Genomic DNA, 22,468 nt, shown 5'->3' on the forward strand with positions numbered 1-22,468 from the left:
ATTAAAAAGCTATGAAAAATTCATGGAGATAAAACAGTACCTAGGGAACATAATTCACCCATGTGCATAATATTTTTATAACATTTTAAAAACATAAAATCACAGTCAAAGGTAGTGATAATGTTGTATACTCAGTGCGTTCGTTCATGTAGTGCATTCTTATGACTCATTTGGGGTTTCACACCATGTAACCACCACACTTCTAATGAATGGGCTTTAATGTACACAAATTCGTGATTCTTTTAAAAAATCTAAACATCTAAGACCTTGAACTTGACATTTAAAGACTTTGTGTTTTAATATCCCAAACATTGGGAAGAGTAAGTGTGAAACATAGTAACCACCTTTTGTAAGCAAGACTGGGTATACTTTTTCTAAAAACCCTTAAAACAACTCAACACTGAAGATTGAGAGGGACACATTTATTATTTGGCCAAAGGAAATTCAAATGGCTTTCCTGGAGTCAAATGTACCCCAGGACATATACAAGGAATGAGTATAACTGTGGCAGCTAAAGAAACCTGCCGCTGTGTAATAAATGCTCTTATGCAATGATGCTGTACATTTTGATAATACACTATGATTTGTTTGCTTCCCACCATCAGGGGCACAAGAAAATTAAACTCAAAGCTATCTTGTTAGAACAGGACATGTGATGACACGTTTTAAACAGGGTTCTTCATTGAAGGAAAAGACAAAGCCATGAGTCAAATTAGCTGACTTTCAATGACTTATATCCCCAGGTGAATCAGGTGACACTGATTTAAGCCCAAGTTAATTTAGGCAGTTTTTCAACCACAAGAATAAGGTCATTCTTAGTAGATATTAATAATTAAACCAACATATACACAATTAGCAATATCCTACATAATATTAAATGTTTTAACAACTTGTTCTCGATTATTTTATATTTAGTTAGTTTGCTGCTTGGTTTTAAAAAAGCTCAACTTTATTTTACAATGTACTTTGCATTTTAAGTGTGTTCTGTAATTATTTCATTGAAGCAGGTACAGTTCTCTGGATTCTAAGAGCCAAACTCAACTGTATCTTCTGTTATCTGTTTAAATTCATAATTGCCTCTGCCATCCATATGCAGGTAGTACTGTGGGAAAGAAGGGGGGAAATCAATAACTAAGAGAATTTCCTTCTTGTCAAGAATTTATGTAGAGATAATTGAGATAATTATACAAGTAAATGATTAAAAATGATTATTTTAAGCAACTAAACTTAAATTCTTAAAAGTTGATACACAGAAACGCATACAGCTCTCAAGGTAAGACTAAATAAAGAAGTCTATTCTTTTAAAAAATAGCAACAATATAACTCTGCTTGTAATTAAAACACTAGACCTCCTCACTATTTAAATAAACCAAATCTATAAGCATCCCACAAATTAGAACGTTTCTACAACCAAGGGCCTGAGCTACCATAGGTCAAATTGCAACAAGTGCAAGTCTGTTCAATCCAGCAGCCTTTCATGCTTCCAGAATAATGTTTCCTGTCAGCTTGGAACCTCTAACTAAAGGCTTTCTGTTTATTTTTATTTGCCAGAGGAAGAAAAGAGCTATCCCTATATCTACCATCCAACGAAGACACTCAGGACAATCTATATATATAAAGAGCCAGGGTCCGTAACATCCAAAATGACGGATGGCTCGACCGACCGGAAGTCAGTACTGGGTTGCCGTGGCGCCCCGACCCAGCACTGACTGCAGAGGGGGCTGTGGATCAGGGCCAGAGAGAGACCGGGAGAGAGAAGCAGGGTCTGATCCACAGCCTCCATGGCAGCTGTTGATCAGCACTTGTCTCTCTCTTTCTCTCGGGGCCTGGCCAGCAGCCGTGCCTCTCTTTCTCTCAGGCCTCTGCTGGGGCTGCTGATCAGACCCGCCTCTCTGATCAGGCCCATTGATAGGCCCATAGATGCCGACTGGCATAGAAACTGACCAATCAGAACCAAATCTGGGTGAAGTGCCAGGAGCCAATGGCTGCCTAGGAAGCGGAGCTTTTGACACTGACAGGCATAGAAACCGACCAATCAGAACCAAATCTGGGTGAAGTGCGAGGAGCCAGTGGCTGCCTAGGAGGCGGAGCTTTTGACGCTGACTGGCATAGAAATTGACCAATCAGAACCAAATCTGGGTGAAGTGCCAGGAGCCAATGGCTGCCTAGGAGGTGGAGCTTTTGACGCTGACTGGCATAGAAACCGACCAATCAGAACCTAATCTGGGTGAACTGCGAAGGCAGAACCTAAGGTGGGGGCTGAGGAGGGGTTTTAAGGGCAACAGCTGTTTGGTGTAAGGTGTTAAGAAAGTGGTTCAATTTTTTAATGACCGGTTTGGCAATATAGTGCATATGGCTGGCTATCAGTCCACATATAGGGATTATGTATTTTTGTCTGCCAAGAGCATCTCCTCCTGCTGAAAAAGGCTTTCCCCCTATTTAAGCAATCCTATCCTACATAATCTATCTATACTACTAAAAGTGTAATATGCTAATTAGACCAGCTCGACCGGCCATCTTCTGGACGTCCAAATTCCTTCCGGACAAAGCCAGGGTGGTGGGGGCTGAGGCAGAGGCAGTTAGGGGCAATCAGGCTGGCAGGGGAGGGCAGTTAGGGGCGAGATCAGTCCGGCTGGGGAACGCCATTGGGAGTGAGATCAGGCCAGCAGGGGAGGGCAGTTGGAGGCAACCAGGCCGGCAGGGGTGGGAAGTTGGGGTGAGATCAGGCTGGCGGGGGAAGGCAGTTGGGGGTGAGATCAGGCCAGCAGAGGAGGGCAGTTAGGGGTGATCAGGCAGGCAGGCAGAGAGGTTAGGGGTGATCAGGCAGGCAGGCAGAGGGGTTAGGGGCAATCAGGCAGGCAGGCAGGTGAACAGTTAGGAGCCAGCGGTGCCAGATTGCGAGAGGTCCGACTGCTGGTTTAGGGATCGGGCCTAAACCAACAGTCGGACATCCCCCAAGGGGTCCCTGATTGGAGAGGGTGCAGGCTGGGGGTGAGGGAACCCCCACCCCCACACATCCCCGTTCACGAATTTCATGCACTGGGCCACTAGTCTATACTAATAAAAGGGTAATATGCTAATTAGACCGGACATCTTCTGGTCGACCTTCCGGACATCCTTCTGGACAAAGCCATGGTGGTGGGGCCGAGGCAGAGGTGGTTAGGGGAGATCAGGTCAGCAGGGGAGAGCAGTTAGGAGGATCAGGCTGGCAAGGGAGAGTAGTTAGAGGGATCAGGCTGGCAGGGGAGAGCAGTTAGAAGGATCAGGCCGGCAGGGGAGAGCAGTTAGGGGAATCAGGCCGGCTGGCAGGTGAGTGGTTAGGAGCCAGCAGTCCCAGATTGCGAAAGGGATGTCCGACTGCCGGTTGGGGCCCGATCCCAGCAGTCGAACATCCCCTGAGGGGTCCCAGATTGGAGAGGGTGCAGTCCAGGCTGAGGGACCCCACCCCCGTGCACAAATTTTGTGCACCAGGCCTCTAGTGGTTAATAAAACCTTCTGTTTAGTGGCTTTTTATTGACAGAAAAGACTTCTGTTTTCCTGTTTTCTATACTTATTTCTTAGCTATTCTGGCTCTAACTTTGCTATACTTCCTGTCACCCCTCCTTCACATGGTACTGGCCTGATGGTTATTTTCCTACTCATCTATACATATCTCCAGAAGACAAGGAGAGGTAAAACCCAAGACTTCTCACTGTCCTGTTAAGTTTATGAACTTCTAAGAAAACACAAAGACTTGCCCTGGCTGGGTGGCTCATTTGATTGGATCATCATCCCATATACCAAAAGGCTGTGGGTTCGATTATCGATCAGGGCACATACCTAGGTTGTGAATCCAATCCCCAGTCAGAGCACATATGAGAGGCAACCAATTGACATTTCTCTCTCTCCCTCCCCCACCCTACCCCTGTCCTCTCTCTCTAACGTCAATAAACATATGCTCAGATGAAAATTAAAAAAAAAACACACACACAAAGGCTTGGATATATGTTAAACTGCTTTGATTTCTAGTTATTCAATCTCTCATTCAATTCATGAAAATATGGACAAATTATAATGCCGTAAGATAAAAACTACCTTTTGTTGTTGTTAATCCTCACCTGAGGGTATTTTTTCCCATTGCTTTTTAAAGGGAGAGGGGGAGAGAAAAGAAGAGAGAAAAACATTGATGCAAGAGAGACATTTTGATAGGTTACCTCCTGCACAAACCGACCTGGGCAAAGGATCGAACCTGTAACCCAGGTACGTGCCCTTGACAGGGAATTGAACCCGGGGACCTTCGGTGCCAGGGCCAATGCTCCAACTACTGAGATACACCAGCCAGGGCAAAACTATCTTTAAAAGTCACACAGCTATATGGAATTTCACTACACCTTATGAAGTACTTTCATATAGGCTGTTTCTTTGATCCTCAAGGTAATCTATGAGACAGGCAGATAAGGATCAATAACTTTATTACACAAAGAAAGCAATTGATGCCAGAAACAGTGGTGTCTGAACCCAGGTTTTCTGACTTCAGTCCCATGCTCATTTTATCATTTGTACACTGTCATCTAAACTAGCGGTTTCCAACCTTTCGGAGCTCACGGACCACCAGTGGTCCGCAGACCACCGGTTGGCGACTGCTGATCTAAACTATAGGTTCTTGCAGGTAAAGATAGTACTCTGAATCCCTCAGACACTTACCGTAGCCCAGTACTTGACACAAAAGGTGCTCAAACAGCGATGTACTTCATAGGATAAGATATGCTTACCACTGTCCCAACTTTTCTCAGACCCTTTCTTTTACCTAAATTTTCTGTATTTTTAGGAAGGAAAAATAAGAAGGAAAGCAGGAAGGGGAAAGAAAAAAAGAAGGAAATAAAATAAAATGAGCTCGGCTGGTGTGGCTCAGTGGTTGAACATTAACTCATGAACCAGGAGATCACGGTCAGGACACATGCCCGCATTGCCGGCTCAATCCCCAGTAGGGGACGTGCAGGAGAGGCAGCCAATCAATGATTCTCTCTCATCACTATGTTTCTATCTCTCTCTTCCTCTCCCTTCCTCTCTGTGAAATCAGTAAAAACATATATTAAAGAATAATAAAATGAATTAAACTGGGTTTATTTTTACGGTTTGATCATTTTATACTAAGAGTTGAAAAGAACTGCCTGCCATCTTGAGAGTGGCACTGCTGGAATGGCAAGAATAAGATGTCTGCACAGTGTAAACCTCACTAGAATATCTTTGCAAATTGTGGTGACTACCTAATGAATTCTACTTTATCACAGTGCAATGATGCACATAGCTGACAACACTTAGTTTCCTTGTCATCCTGATCTCCACTAAAAGTGTCCCTAGACTTTTGGGGATCTAATCCTTTTGAAGACTCTTTCCCCTTCTGTTAATACTGGATGGTAAGAAAAAGTTTACTTGGCCACAGCTGTGATAAAATTATGCAAATTTTAGTCAGTTATTATATAATAGTGATACCTAAAACTGGAGAACCACTAACTGGTTCTCTAATATTCATTGTATATAACAAGGGATTGTTTACATATATTGTAACTTTCAAAACTGACAATTACAATAATATTTAAGGAAATCCTCTTTCATTTTCTAAGACTGAAACAGAATCAACCTTTTCCCTTAAGGTATATGTATATAAGGGAATATACTCCAATAAATCTCAAACCACCCTGACCCGTGTGGCCCAATGGTTAGAGCATCGGTCCATGCACCAAAAGATTGTGGGTTTGATTTCCGGTCAAGGGCACGTACCTGGGTTGCAAATTTGATCCCCGGTCCTGGTCGGGGTGCATGGGGAAAACAAAAAATTGATGTGTCTCTCTCACATTGATGTTTCTCTCTCTCTGTCTCTATCTCTATCTCTCCCCCTCCCTCACTTCCACTCTCTCTAAAAAATCAATGGAAAGAATATCCTTGGGTGAGGATAAAAAGAAAAAGAAAGAAAATGTAAGAAATACAAACCTCATGGTGTTTCCAAAGAGACTTCCTATGAGACACAGTGAAGAGGGTGATGCCAACCTATTACAAAGAAAATGACTTATGTTTATAGCAATAACATAGATTACAATTTAAACCACTCATATAGTTTAAGACAGCGGTCGCCAACCTTTTGGACCTCACGGACCACCAGTGGTCCGTGGACCACCGGTTGGCGACCGCTGGTTTAAGATATTAAGATGATGGTCTTCAGCAGCTATAGTTAAAAAATCAATGTCAAAGAGAAAAAAATTACAATTGATGTCAAATATTCAAGGTAATACAAAGCATAGGCCATCAACCACATAATAAAAATGAACAGATATCAGTGAAGTTCTTTACGGGGAAAAAAAAAAACCTAAACTAACAGCATTATGTATTATTTTGTTTGGGGCAGAAAAATATATATCCTAGCACATTTTCTATTTATTGTGAAAAATACATGAAAAAAGTATAAGAATGATAGAAATAGCAAAAGGTCAAGATCAATTTGCTTTTTAAACACAGAGTCATCATCCTTTCTGGAAAACTCTGTTTTGGAATTTGTCTTAGAATTCAGATTTTGGAAATGCAGTACTTACCACCCCCAGAGGGTCCTGGGACAAATTCTTTAATTAAACACATAAATATTTCTATTGCAACACGTGTAGACACTGACAGTGAGACAGTTAAAGGAGTTTAAATACCTTTTGTTAGTTCAGACCAGGTTTGGCTACCCAGTGAGCTTGCCAGAAAATAATGAAAAATCTTTTGGTTTTAAAAAACTTACTGGATTCAGACTGCAAATAAGCTTCCACATATCTGAACTTCATATTTAAAAAAACATCAACACTAATTTAACTAATTGCTTTGGATCAGTGGTTCTCAACTAGGTGGTGGTGTATGCGTGTGATTTTGTCTCTTAGAGGACATTTGGCAATGTCCATAAACACTTCTGACTGTCACAACTGAGCATCTATTGACATTTAACAGGCAGAGGTAAAAACACCGCCAAACAGCCTATGGTGCATCCCACAACTAAGAAATTATCTAGCCCAAAATGTCAATAGAGCTGAGACTGAGAAATCCTGCTCTACATCATTGTTTGTATCCAAAAACTTTCCATCATGAGCTCTAAATCTTATTGTCATGTGACAATTTTTAAAAAAAAATCAGCAGTAAGTATATTCTGGATCACTTCTATCATGAGATTTAAGTGCCCAATGTTGTATTTACACGTCTGCTGTATGAAGTGATAATGTAAAGTGATATCACTTAAAACTTTAAACGTCTTAAGTTTAGCTCCCTTATGGAAGGATTCTCAAATTGGTTAGGAACTGTAGGACAAAATAAGCATATTATATATATATGCTTCTTTATATATATTATATATTTTTAAAAAGCATATTATATATATGCATTTCTAACAGGCTCTCAGGTGATGTTGATGCCGATCCATGACCACACTGGGAGTAGCAGGAATTCATACTTCCTGTGCAACATGACCTTTTATATTTATTATAAACTCCTAAAAAACAGCTACAAAATGTTAAAAGACTCTGTATTTCATTTATTTATGTAAATTCTTTTTGGATTGTTCCAAATTTTGTATAGATGTTAGTGATAATCTCTCACAGGAAAAAAAACAACAACTGAGACTACTGAATAGAACGGAACCAATGTAGATAGCCCCAGAAAAGGCTACTAAAAGAAGCTTTGGTAAAATACTGCCTAGGCCAGAGGGAAAAAATGAATAAATTAAAGTTGCCAAATGATTACTGTTGCATTTTCTTGATTAAAACAAACAAACAAACAAAAACACACACACACAAATCATATTTAGGTAAAGTTCATGGAATAAATTAAAAATATACCAGTTTATTAACTCTTAATATAGGGAATAAGGTAAAAGAAAAATAAGTTTAAATATATTTTTTGTTTCATATCTAAGATGTGGCTAAAGAGAATTATATACAGAATTCATTTACTTTTTCTTATATCTATAATCACCTTAAAGTCCTTGCTAAAGCGAGATATCTTCCTTTGATAGTAATTTTGTTACTTAATAATTTAGAATCTTCTCTTTGGGTAGCTATTTGGTTGGACACAGAGTAAAGCAGGAAGGAGGACGTGGACCCTCACACTGCAAACCTGTCCACTTACCTCTCGACAGTGATTGTAGATGTAGCCTTCCACGTCCACACTCACTGCGCTGGTGCACTCGTCCAAAATGGCAAACTGGGGTTTATGATAAAATAATCTTGCCATCTGAAGCAAAAAAATAATAATATTTTGTATAATCACATGCATAAGTTAATAAGCTAAAATAGGTTTACTTTAAATTAAGTATGCACTTACAGTCTTATAAAGCAAATATGAAAATTATTCTAACTCAAAAAATCTATTTCCCAGAAATGAAAGCAATGTAAATAAACCTAGTTGTTTCTATTATTTCCTGAACAAAAAGAGAAATGTAATGCATAGGAAATATTGTTCAGAGTAAAACAAAACTTTCAGGACTGATATGAGGTGAAGTAGAGTTTCAACTAATATTAAAGAAAGTTCTCTACACAAGATTAAAGGGTACATATTTAAACCAAAAATCTTACAAGTCAGACTCATAAATGGCTCAGGTACAAAAATGTCTACCTTTAAATGTTTTGTTGCTTAAGTAATGCCCATTAATATTACATTGTCAATATTAATATTGTTATCAATATTCCCACCAATAATTTTTTGTGCACCTGTTTCATCAGCTTGTTCGTTTTTAAAGCCTTTGCTAATTTTGTAAGTAAAAATTAACATCAAGATTGTTATAGCTTACATTTCTTTGATTAGCAGAAATGCTGAACATTTTCTCACGTTTACTTTCTATATGTGTTTTATTTTCTGGGAATTATTTATTCTGATCCTTTGTCTAACAAATGACTTCACAGGGCTGCTGGAAGAATTAAACAGAATCTGCCAGTCACAATCTACTTTTCCTCATCATTTTCCCAGTGCACTTTTTTGGTAGTTATATATTGCCATTGTATTACAGTTAGTTGAGAATATTTGGATCTCCTAACACAGGAGTAGGGAGCCTTTTTTATGCCAAAGGCCATTTGGATATTTATAACACCACTAGAGGCCCGGTGCACGAAATTCATGCGGGGGGGGGGGTGGGGGGAGGGGGGTCCTCAGCCAGGCCTGCACCCTCTCCAATCCGAGACCCCTGTGGGATCGGGCCTAAACTGGCAGTCGGACATCCCTCTCGCAATCTGGGACCACTGGCTCCTAACCGCTCGCCGGCCTGCCTGATCGCCCCTAACCACTCTGCCTGCCTGCCTGATCACCCCTAACAGCCTCTGCCTGCCTGCCTGATGCCCCTAACTGCTCCCCTGCCAGCCTGATCACCCCTAACTGCTCTCCTCTACCGGCCTGATCGCCCCTAACCACCTCTGTCTCGGTCCCCGCCACCGTGGCTTTGTCCAAAAGGATGTCCGGTCTAATTAGCATGTTACCCTTTTATTAGTTTAGATTCTCGGGCCATACAAAAGCATCAACTTAACCCTTTGTACACCATAAGTGTCTATAGACGCAATTAAATTCAAAATATCATGGCTTGTGGGGATGGTTTCCGTTTTGGACGTGTGGCAGTTAACTTGTTAAAAATTAACCTGCTTGCCTTAGCCAGTTTGGCTCAGTGGATAGAGTGTTGGCCTGCAGACTGAAGGGTCTCAGATTCAATTCCAGTCAAGGGCACATGCCCAGGTTGTGGGCTCGATCCCCAGTAGGGGATGTGCAGAAGGCAGCCAATCAATTATTCTCTCTCATCATCGATGTTTCTATCTCTCTCTCTCCCTTTCCCTTCCTCTCTGAAATCAATAAAAATATATTTTAAAAAATTAGCCTGCTATGTTTGGTCAAACATTTAATTAACTCACCTCTAATGCCTTGGCAGGGCCAGACCAAATGATTTCATAGGCCCGAGGGCCACACGTTCCCCACCCATGTGCTAACTAGATTATAAGGGCAGACACTTGGCTAATATTGAGTTCCGTGGAAATTATACCATAATTAAATTAGGTTTCTTATTATTAAAATAATGGGATAATAATCTCATTTCCCTACATTTATACTAAAGGAACTTTTAGAAATTTGTCACCAGACCTCCCATTATTCAATAGTATTATTCCATTCCCTCGCATTCAAACCCTACTCTCTTGCTCAAAATTCCTTTGGTTCATTTGTTTTACACAAACCTTCACTATTACAAATTCGCTATTTATTTTAGGTGGTTAAACCTTTCAAATCTGTTCTTCCTAAAAATTATAATTTTTATAATTTGTGAATGTAAATTTTTAATTTATAAAAACTGTCTTGTCTTCACTCAACTTTTTACTTTGAAAATTTCTAATCCTACTAAATAAATGAAAGAATAGTAAAATTAATATACATACTTCACCAACTTCATCAATGTTAATATTTGTTGCATTCACCTTTTCTTTCTCCCCACAAAACCTTTGAAAGTAGCAAAACAATATGCTGTCTTTTAAATTTCCAGGTCAATTCTCCAGACATTGGCCCACACAGAACATACTATCAATGGCATGGTCATGCAGCAGTGCCATGGGTGAGCTTTTTCCGTTTTCCTAACAACTCTATCACTGTCCATCTGGCTTTACAGGATTCCTTCCCCACACCCTTACTTGTTTTTGTTTTGTTTTGTTAATCCTCACCCGAGGATATTTTTCCATTGATTTTTAGAGAGAGTGGAAGAGAGAAGGAAAGACAGAGAGAAATATCGATGTGAGAGAAACACATCAATTGGTTGCCTTCTGCACGGGCCCTGATCAGGGCCCAGGCCTGGGCAACCGAGGTATGGGCCCTTGATCGGAATCGAACCTGGGACCCTTCGGTCCGCAGACTGATGCTCTATCCACTGAGTCAAACCGGCTAAGGCCCCATTCCCTTACTCTGTAAGATATCCTCTCACTCCTCAAGGCCTTGCATTCCTGTCTTCAAATAAAAACTATCCCTTCTATACCTTTATACCACACACACAAGATTCATTAGTTATGCACATTTATTTTTCTTTCCCTGAGTTTCCATTGTGTCCATTTATAAATCTTGACTATCCTCCCATTTTCTTTGAAGTCACAGTACAGAAATTTAAATTTGTTGTTTTGACTTGTAGTTATTCCTATAGCCATCCTCTAAATTGATTCAAGAAATGCCCATCACTTCAAATTTTCACTCCTTCAGCCCAATTTCCATTTTGAATATGGCTGGCATCTCTCTTTTGTTTATGGTTCATTCTTCACTCTAAATTATACTCATATTATAGCACTAGCCAAACAAATCACAATATTAGGTTGATATTATGTTTGCATAGGATGGGTATACTTTTAGAAAAAACAACATGCAAAATCAGGAAGTAGGAGGCAACAAGAAGGTAGAATATAACCTGAAGATACTGAATAAGAAATTCTGCAATAAGCCATTTCTTTTGTCGTCTTTCCTTGGCTGCAGTTTTCTCTAACTTCCACAAGACTAATATTCTGAAAATTCCTCTGGATCTGCTCAAACTGTGATATATTCCATTAGAAAATGACTCTTCAGAAGTGATCCCTCTTAACAGAGTACTCCAAGTATCACTCTTAATATGTACTGTTCTATAGTGACATTTGATTAAGGATAAGCTTAGTCAATCATAAAATTAAAATATAGTTCCTCTCAAATGCTTTTTTATAGTAGGAAAACTTTAAAAATCTAAATAACTTTAAGTAGCAGATACTGAGCCCTGACACAAGGATATATATAATGGCAGAGGGAAGGGGCAAGAACAGAATAAAGAATAAAATTATAACAAAATTAGGGTTGATCACCTCTAATATCTTCAGCTACTTCAGAGAATAGCCTGAGTAAGACAAAGAGATGTCTGTAGGGAAAAGATATTGAACAAGATCTCATAACCCAACCATAATTACTGTATTTCCCAAGACCAACATGGTACAAAGTTTCCTCAACTTTTACAAAAAATGGATTAATGGTATATAATTGAATCTGCAGTTTTTCCTTTCACAGGAAAACTCAAAATTTTTCAAAATTTCAAATTTACATGCAAGTTACTTTCAAGCACCTTTATTATTTAAACTAATCTATACTATAAAAATTGCCATTAAAAATATGAAAGTATAATAAAAAATAATAAATGCTCATTATTTTTGAATAATCAGAAAATACAGATAGCCATAAACAAGAAAGTAAAGATTCCCTATTATTCGAAACATCCAGAAATGATAGTGATTAACATTTGGTGTTCTGATTTTATATTTTAATATAAACATATAGAAAAAAATGTACATATAATCATGCTATACATTCCATTAGATAATCTTTTGTTTTACTTAATATGTGAGGACATCTCTGTCCATCTTCTTGCATTATTACATAACTTCCTGTTCCCATACTGGCAAATATTTAGGTTTGCCAATCTTTCTTGTTTAAATAAATTTTTTTCTTTTTTATTGATTTCAGAGAGGAAAGCAGAGGGAGAGAGAGATGGAAACATTAATGATGAGAGAGAATCATTTATCGGCTGCCTCCTGCACACCCCACACTGGGGATCAAGCCTGCAACCCAGGCATGTGCCCTGACCGGGAATTGAACCATGACCTCTTGGTTCATAGGTCGACGCTCAACCACTGAACCACACTGGCCAGGCTAGGTTTCCCAATCTTTTGTTTTGTTAAATGATACACTACAGAAACTTCTTGTACAGGCATTTCTGTGCATTTATCCTGTTAATTCCTTTGGATAAGTACTTAGAAGTGAACAATTAAATGTCAGTATACACATTTTAAAATGCTGTATCAATTTGCCAAATTGCCCTCCAGAAAGTTTAAACTAATTTATATTCTCTTTAAAGTGTATGAAAGTATCTATTATCTCACACCCTCATCAACACTAGTTATTATCATTCTTTTCAAATTTTTCCAGTTTTATAGGTTAAAAGGTATTTTTATTTTAATTGGCATTTCACTTATTACTAGTGAGGTAAAATATTTTTCATGTTTATTGGCCATTTGTATTTCTCTGTTTTGATTTAACTTGCTTAACCATGCTTTAACTATATTTTCTAATGTTTTTTTAAATCTTTTCATTGATTTCTAAAAGTTATTCATAATTCAAAAATATATGTTGTGAATTCTTTTTTTCACAGTTTTTCATAACTTCAAGTATGTAGTTTAGATATTTTTCTTTTGTTTTAAGTAGCCAATATATCAATAACTTTCTTGTTTTTTACTTTTGGATCATGCTTGGAAGGGTATTTCTTATTCTAAGATTAAATAAATTTTTATCTGTGTTAAAAAAAATATGCAAGTAAAAATATGTGCCTTGATTAATCAAACAGGTGCATTTTTGTGCAATGTCTTCGGAGTATACTTACTGCCATTCTTTGCTTCTCTCCACCACTGAGCACATCCATCCAATCCTGAACACTGTCCCAGCCTCCTTCGCGTTCAAGAATATGACCCAACTGGACATTATCTAAGTATTCCTTCAGTACCTTTCAGAAAAATGATTAAAGATGAAATCAAATGTAATAATATACCAACATTCTCTATCTTGCTTTATTTTTTAAACTAAAATCACTATAATTCTATTGCCAATATCATTTAAAGAGGTACATTTCACACAAAAATGTGGCACAAGGGTAGCCCTGAACTCTTTACTTCCTATCTATACTAATTTTGACAAAATATATCTAGCAGTTTAGGGAGGATACTACTCTACATAATTAAAGGACAAGAGCAATGAGAAAATAAATAATATTGTAAACAAGGTTAAACACTCAAGAGTCATATTTACGCAAAGTGGTTAACATCTTACCTCAACTTGAAAAATATAATTACTGTCAAAGCTTTAAAAGCTCTACAGGTTAGGATTAAACTGCCTGGCATAAAAAGTACGTAACTGAACATCCTGGAAATGAATGACAATGAAAACACAAGAATCCAAAATCTATGGGACACAGTGAAAGCAGTCCTGAGAGGGAAGTTTATAGCTCTACAGGCCTACCTTAAAAAAAACAAGAAAAACCGGTAATAAATCATCTCACTCTACAACTCAAAGAATTAGAAAGAGAGCAACAAGAAAAGCCCACAGTATCCAGGAGGAAGGAGACAATAAAGATCAGAGCAGAAATGAATGACATAGAGACGAAAAAAAACAATACAAAAGATCAATGAAACCAAGAGCTGGTTCTTTGAAAGGATAAACAAGATTAATGAACTTCTAGCCAGGCTCACCAAGAAGCAAAGAGAGAGGACCCAAATAAACAAAATCAGAAATGAAAAAGGCGAAATAACAACAGACCCCACAAAAATGCAAAGGATTGTTAAAAAATACTATGGACAACTCTATTCTAACAAACTAGACAACCTGGAGGAAATGGACATATTCCTAGAAAAATACAACCTTCCAAAACTCAATCAGGAAGATTCTAAAAGTCCCAATAGGCTGATAACTATGGAAGAAATTGAAGCAGTCATCAAAAAGCTTCCAGCAAACAAAAGCCCGGGGCCAGACTGCTTCACAGGGGAGTTTTACCAAACATTCAAGGAAGAACTAAAACCTATCCTCCTCAGGCTATTCCAAAAAATTCAAGAGGAGGGAACATTTCCAAGCACATTCTATGAAGCCAGCATCACCCTAATACTAAAACCAGATAAAGACAACACAATGAAAGAGAATTACAGGCCAATATCCCTCATGAACATAGATGCCAAAATGCTCAACAAAATCCTAGCAAATCAGATCCAGCATTACATCAGAAAGATCATACACCATGACCAAGTAGGATTTATCCCGGGGATGCAAGGATGGTACAATATCTGCAAATCAATAAATGTGATACATCACATAAACAAATTGAGAGATAAAAATCACATAGTCATTTGACACAGAAAAAGCATTTGACAAATTCCAACACCCTTTCTTGATAAAAACTCAGCAAGGTGGGAATAGAAGGATCATACCTCAACATAATAAAAGCCATATATGACAAACCCACAGCCAACATCATACTCAATGGGCAAAAACTAAAACCATTTCCCCTAAGAACAGGAACAAGACAGGGATGCCCACTCTCACCACTCCTGTTCGACATAGTACTGGAAGTACTAGCAATTGCGATCAGACAAGAAGAAGAAATAAAAGGCATCCAAATTGGAAAAGAAGAAGTAAAACTGTCTTTATTCACAGATGACATGATACTGTACACAGAAAACCCTAAAGATTCCATCAAAAAATTATTAGACTTAGTAAATGAATTCGGCAATGTAGCAGGGTACAAAATTAACGCCAAGAAATCTATGGCATTTCTATACACCAATAATGAATGTACAGAAAGAAAGACTAAAAAAGCAATCCCATTTACCATCGCGCCAAAACAATTAAGATACCTAGGAATAAACTTGACTAAGCAGGTAAAAGACCTATACATGGAAAACTACAGGACACTGAAAAAGGAGACAGAGGAAGACATAAACAGATGGAAGAACATACCATGTTCATGGATTGGTAGAATCAACATCATCAAGATGTCCATACTACCCAAAGCAATCTATAGATTCAATGAACTCCCCATTAAAATACCAACGGCATATTTCACAGACCTAGAACTAACTTTCCAAAAATTCATCTGGAATAAAAAAAGACCCTGAATAGCTGCAGCAATCCTGAGAAAGAAGAACAAAGTAGGTGGGATCTCAATACCAGATATCAAGCTGTATTACAAAGCCACTGTTCTCAAAACTGCCTGGTACTGGCACAAGAACAGGCATATAGATCAATGGAATAGAACAGAGAACCCAGAAATCGACCCAAACCACTATGCTCAATTAATATTCAACAAAGGAGGCATGAACAGCCTCTTCAATAAATGGTGTTAGGAAAACTGGACAGATACATGCAAAAAAATGAAACTAGACCACCAACTTCTTACTCCATACACAAAAATAAACTCAAAATGGATAAAGGACTTAAACATAAGACGGGAAACCATAAAAATACTAGAGGAATCCACAGGCAGCGAAATCTCAGACATATGCTGAAGCAATTTCTTCACTGATACTGCTCCTAGGGCATTGGAAACTAAAGAGAAAATAAAACAAATGGGACCACATCAAAATAAAAAGCTTTTGCACAGCAAAGGAAACCATCAACAAAACAACAAGAAAGCCCACTGAATGGGAGAACATATTTGCAAATGTTATCACCGATAAAGGTTTAATCTCTAACATTTACAGGGAATTCATACAACTTAACAAAAGGAAGATAAACAACCCAATCAAAAAATGGGCAATGGACCTAAATAGATACTTTTTGAAAGAAGACAGAAGAAAGGCCAAGAGACATATGAAAACATGCTCAAAGTCACTAATCATCCGAGAGATGCAAATCAAAACAACAATGGGGTACCATCTCACACCTGTCAGAATGGCTATCGTCAACAAATCAACAAACGACAAGTGCTGTCAGGGATGTGGAGAAAAAGGAACCCTCGTGCACTGCTGGTGGGAATGCAGACTGGTGCAGCCACTATGGAAGACAGTATGGAGTTTCCTCAAAAAATTAAAAATGGAACTACCATTTGACCCAGAGATCCCACTTCTAGGAATATACCCCCAAGAAACTAGAAACACCAATTAGAAAGGATATATGCACCCCTATGTTCATAGCAGCACAATTCACCATAGCTAAGATTTGGAAACAGCCTAAGTGCCCATCAGGAGATGAGTGGATTAAAAAACTGTGGTATATCTACACAATGGAATACTATGCTGCAGTAAAAAAGAAGGAGTTCTTACCATTTGCAACAGCATGGATGGAACTGGAGAGCATTATGCTAAGTGAAATAAGCCAGTCAGAGAAAGATAAATACCACATGATCTCACTCATTTGTGGAATATAATGAACAACATACACTGATGAACAAGGACAGATCCATAGATGGAGAGGCATCGATCGGACCATCAGGCCTCAGAGGGAAGGTAGGGGAGGGTGAGGGTAAGGGGGAGAGATCAACCAAAGGACTTATATGCAAGCATTTTGGCCTAACCAATGGACACGGACAACAGGGGGGTGAGGGCATGAGCAGGGGGGATAGGGGTAACGTGGGGATAAGGACACATATGTAATAACTTAATAAAAAATTTAAAAAAATAAAAAATAATTAAAAAAATTTAAAGTACGTAACTGGTTAAGAAAAAGAACCTTAAACATAGTATTTTCAGCAGGTCTGAGATATAAACCGTTACGTACTAGGTCAGATATCCCCTTCCTTTTTTGATCTTCTCTTCCATCTGGATATATCACTTGGTCTCGAAGGGTTCCAAGGGTCATATAAGGTCTCTGATAACAGACCAAAATTCATTAGAAGTCAATTTTTAAGCAATAAGTAAAAGTATCTTTAAATTAAAGATTACAAAATAACTCAAGGTCTTACCTGAGGAACATAAAATAACTTTCCTCTCTCAGGTTTAGTTAGACGTCCTCCAAAAAGAGGCCATAACTATAAAAGGAAAGAAGTGGGATGAGCAATAGTAAATTTCACAATGTGGTAGAACATATGGCAAAATAAAACTGCAAAATTTTGAGGCCAATTTGTACTTACTTCACCAAGAACACGGAAAAGTGAACTCTTCCCACAGCCATTTGGACCACAAATTAGAACATTGGCCCCAGATCGAACCTGAAAGAAAATTATGAATTAATGAATAATTTTAACAGATTTAATTTAATGTGGTAAATGAACTAGAGTGAATCTGTAAACAATGAATATTTCCTCAGAGTCCAAACGTTCTTTGCTAATGATAAACTTTCCGTTTTGTCTATAAATGTGATATCAGATGGAAGCAGTGGAGGGTATAGTTGAAGGGACCCTTTATTTTTGTTTACTTTCAAATTTTACTCACTTTTTAATTTAAAAATCATTATTGATATTATCAACTTAATCTCAAGCAAATACAAAAAGCTAAAGCTTAAAAATTTGAGAATTCTTGAAAACAATCAATATGTATGGTTTTTTCTAATTTTTATTTTTCAATTACAGTTTACATTCAATATTATTTTGTATTAATTTCAGGTGTATAGCATAGTGGTTAGATAATCATATACTTTACAATGTGATTCCCCAATATTTCCAGTACCCACCTGGCACATAATTATTATAATATCATTGACTATATTTCCTATGCTATCCAATCTTTCTAAAAAAATAATGGAATTGTACTATATATGTCCTACATTTGTTATTATTTCACAATATATAATAAATATTCTTCCAGGTCAGTATATTCAGATTCCTCCCATTCTTTTTTCTAATACTCGCAGTGTATCCTATATTAAGGATGTGCCATAATTTATTTAAATATTTAGGTTGTCTGCATTTTATTTTGCTCTTTTAGGTAATAGTGCAATGAACCTCCAAGTCAGTGAGCAAATTTATGCACTAGTGAAATATGTTTCTATATATTAGATTCTTAGAAATAAGTGTTGGATCAAAGTATATATGCATTGTAACTATTTGCAAGTGCCACCAAACTGGTCTGCAATAACATAAAGTTAAATAAGAATATGTAAAAAACTGGCTAAGTTCTAAGCTTGCAGTCTTGTGTTAATCAACCCTGTGAAGATTCAGAAAACCTGGGTTATAATATAGCATATAACATTACACAGCCATGTACACATGAGGAAGGGAGACAACGAAGGTGAAGAAAAAGGCGTTATCCAAGCTGTGGCACCTACCTTAGACAATTTACTGTTGAGCTTCAGGTTCCTATTATTTAATTCAATAAATATTTACTAAATTCTCAGTGTCAGGCTCTGTTCTAGGCAATGGAGCTACATTTAAAAAAGAGAGAGAGACCAAAACCATCCCCCCAAAACAATCAAACAAAAAGCCCAAACCCTCCCCCTACCAGCCTACATTCTAGTGGGAGAGACATACAGTAAGTGTGCATAATAAATAAGCTAATTAAATAATGTTAGAAAATAAGTACTACGGAGAAAAAATAGATCATAAGGAAATTTGGGAGTGGTGAGGGAGGTTGCATTTTTAAAGGAGTCAGGCCAGGCAACTGGGCAAATACTGAAAGAAGGAATGAATTAGGAATTTATCTGGAGGAATATTATTCTAGTACAGTGATGGCGAACCTTTTGAGCTCGGCGTGTCAGCATTTTGAAAAACCCTAACTTAACTCTGGTGCCGAGTCACATAGAGAAATTTTTTGATATTTGCAACCATAGTAAAACAAAGACTTATACTTTTGATATTTATTTTATATATTTAAATGCCATTTAACAAAGAAAAATCAACCAAAATGGTGTCATAGGTTCGCCATCACTGTTCTAGTACTAACCCTACCACAAAAGGCTGATTCAAAGGCACTGAAGCAAGAATGTACCTGTTCTATTAAAAAAGGAGGAGGCTGATTTGGCTGAAGAAAAATGAGAACAGAAGAGCAGTAGGAAATGAGCTCAAAGAGATAAGCAGTGGGGGCAGGATAGTGGCAGGCAAATCCTACAGGGCATTGTAAGCCATTGAAAGGATTTTTAAGGCTTTTTGCTCTGATGAAATGGAGAACCGTTTGTATTATTTATAACTAGAGGCCCAGTGCATGAAATTCGTGCACTGGGGGAGTGGGGGTCGGGGGTCCCCTCAGCCCGGCCGGCGCCTTCTTGCAGTCCAGGAGCCCTCAGGGGATGTCTGCCTTCTGATTTAGGCCCACTCCCTATGCTAGCAGGTGGACATCCCTATCCTGTCGCAGTCCTGGACTCCTCACTCCTCACCACCCACCCGCTCACTGCCCCTTACCGCTCGGCTCGCTGCTCCTTAGCGCTGCTGTGGAGGCGGGAGAGGCTCCTGCCACCACTGCTGCGCTTGGCAGCCATGAGCCCGGCTTCTGGCTGAACGGGGTTCCCCCTGTGGGAGCACACTGACTACCAGGGGGCAGCTCCTGAGTTGAGCATCTTCACCCCACCCACGCCCCCCGTGGTCGGTGCATATCGTAGCGACCAGTCGTTCTGGTCATTCTGCCGTAACGGTCACCTAGGCTTTTATTATATAGATAGCAAAAAAAAAAAAAGTGACCCAAGAGAATGAATGGACAAAATGCGGCATATATCTATAATAATAAAAGGGTAATATGCTAATTAGACCGGACGTCCTCTCTGACGTTCTTCTTTCTGGACAAAGCCGCAGCAGGTGGGGGCTGCGGCAGAGGCGGCAGAGGCCCCTGGACACAGTGGTGGCAGCGGGCGGGGGCCAGGGCCTAGGCCCTTGCACGAATTTCATGCATCAGGCCTCTAGTATATATATAATATACAGTAAAATATTATTTATCCTTAAAAAGGAGTGAAATTCTGAAACATGCTACAACTTGGATGAACTCTAAAGACATTATGAAGTGAAATAAACCAGTCACAAAAGGATCAATATTGTATTATTCTGCTTATATGAAGTACCTAGAGTAGTTTGATTCATTGATGCAGAAAGTAGAACAAAGGTTACCAGGAAATGGGGGGAGGAGGAAAATGAGGAGCTAATGTTTAACGGGTACACAGTTTCTGTCTGTTATGATGAAAAAGTTCTGCAGATAGTGGTGATGATTGCATAACACTAAATGTACTGAGAGCCACTGAACTGTACCCTAAAAATGGTAAAAACAGTTAAGTTTTATGTTATGTATATTTTACCACAATAAAAACAAAGAAAGAATGAGCTTCTTAAAAAAGGCTGAGAACTACTGGTCTACCACATAGCTGACCACATCTTATGCAATCAATGTTAAAGAATAAACTATTCTGAAAGACTTTTCCAGAGGAATGAACTGAGAAATTATTTTTAAGTATCATTTTGATGAACTTCTTTATGTGCACTTATCTATTTCCTTTTCCTATAAAATGGAATATAATGACTATTCCTAACAGTACAAGGTTATTATATATAGTAATTTTACTCTACTAGAACAATGATGCCCTCACGAGCTCCTACAGTTCAGAGAGCTGTTACTTACGTGGTTCCTTACTACTATGCTTTGAGTAATGTCATATCTTTTTTCTGCTCCTCACTGCTCATTATAGTCTTCACTGGTATCTAATACTTCTCCATACTATTTGTTTCAATATGCCAGGAAACTATAAGACCAAGTTTGTAATTATGTAAATAATAGCTAGACTTAGGACATTCTTCAGTTACTCCTATGCTCAACTGTCTTAGATTCAGCATTAACTTTTCTTTATTCCATGGCTTTTGGTAATGTTGGGATAAAACTTCCCATTATAAAATCAATCATGGTAAGCCAGTGGTAATTTTTCCATATTAAAGATTTGTAAAAATGTATTTTTTTTTTCCTGGGTTGAATTAAGACTAAAAGCTGCCCTGGCTGGTGTGCTAGATAGAGGGTCAGCCCACCCACCTAAGGGTCTTGGGCTCAATTCCCGGGCAAGGGCACATACCTGGGTTGCTGGTTCTATCCCCAGCCCCCATCAGGGTGAATGCAGGAGGCAACCAAACAATGTGTCCCTCTCACATCAATGTTTCTCTCCCTCTCTCTCTTCCACTCTCTCTAAAAATCAATGGGGGGAAGGAGAATCCTCTAGTGGGGATTAACAACAACAACAGAAAAAGACTAAAAGCCAACAATAACTTTTACTGAAAATTGAATTTGTAATAATACTTACTATTGAGGCTACTGGATTGACTTAATGGAGCAACAAATGCTTTGAATATTTTAACAAATATTCCCTGAAAAATAAAACTTCTTTATAAATCCTTTCTATTAATTTACCATAATAAATCATGAAAAAAATCTACCCATAAATGATTTTAGTAAAAGAGAAATTATGTAAAAGTATTCTGCTTATGAGGATTTATAGGCTTCTTATACATTATAAATGTGCCTTAATTTGAGTAAGTTACAAAGTACTATTTTAATGTCCATATTATAATTTACAAGCTATCTTAGGGTCTCTTCAATCTATATCTAGATATATAAATATGCCTGTGCTGAGGAGTTTTTATAGGAATAAGCTATACAATCTCTTATGTCAAATAACATAAGCTTAGACAAACTAATCATAAAGTATAAAACATTACTTTTGGTGGTCAAGTCTGTTTTATTTATTTTTTTTATGAATAAGTCTTGTATTTTATTTAAAATATCTCTTAAAAATATGAATACACTGCTAATCTAAGGAATGTTAATTACTTACATGTCACCTAAAAATTAAGGTTTCTAAGGGTTAAGAATTCTAATTGGAAAGAAATTATGGTTTTCGTGTCATTTTGAAGGAAAAAAAAAGTGGGTTCTGCAAGTTGTAAGGTTTGTGAGGAAGGGTAATGTTTGTAAAGAGAAATGTTGAAAGGAAGTTATATAAATGGCACCTGCCCATAAGCAGGATAAGTAGAATAGGGCCCAGTCCCTTTTATTATACTATACCAGGAAAAAGA

At 38.0% G+C, this 22,468-nt stretch overlaps 1 protein-coding gene across 3 annotated transcripts in view; it reads right to left on the bottom strand.

Moving 5' to 3' along the window:
* Positions 1–407: 407 nt before the first annotated feature.
* ABCD3 (ATP binding cassette subfamily D member 3) overlaps positions 408–22,468 on the bottom strand; it is an 86,191-nt gene continuing 64,130 nt past the window's right edge. The window contains exons 17-23 of one of the 3 annotated variants that reach the window (XM_006098093.3): positions 17,630–17,707; positions 17,462–17,527; positions 17,278–17,367; positions 13,400–13,519; positions 8,128–8,232; positions 5,971–6,027; positions 408–1,102 (exon numbers count right to left, since the gene is read on the bottom strand). In XM_006098093.3, the coding sequence (XP_006098155.1) occupies positions 1,025–1,102; positions 5,971–6,027; positions 8,128–8,232; positions 13,400–13,519; positions 17,278–17,367; positions 17,462–17,527; positions 17,630–17,707 (594 nt within the window). In that variant the 3' untranslated portion in view covers positions 408–1,024. Of the gene's footprint in view, positions 1,103–5,970; positions 6,028–8,127; positions 8,233–12,361; positions 12,469–13,399; positions 13,520–17,277; positions 17,368–17,461; positions 17,528–17,629; positions 17,708–22,468 lie in introns of those variants that run through there. The other 2 variants (XM_023761859.1, XM_023761860.1) reach the window with 2 other exon arrangements.

This window comes from Myotis lucifugus, unplaced genomic scaffold, assembly GCF_000147115.1.
Source record: "Myotis lucifugus unplaced genomic scaffold, Myoluc2.0 scaffold_220, whole genome shotgun sequence".
Taxonomy (NCBI): Eukaryota; Metazoa; Chordata; class Mammalia; order Chiroptera; family Vespertilionidae; genus Myotis; species Myotis lucifugus.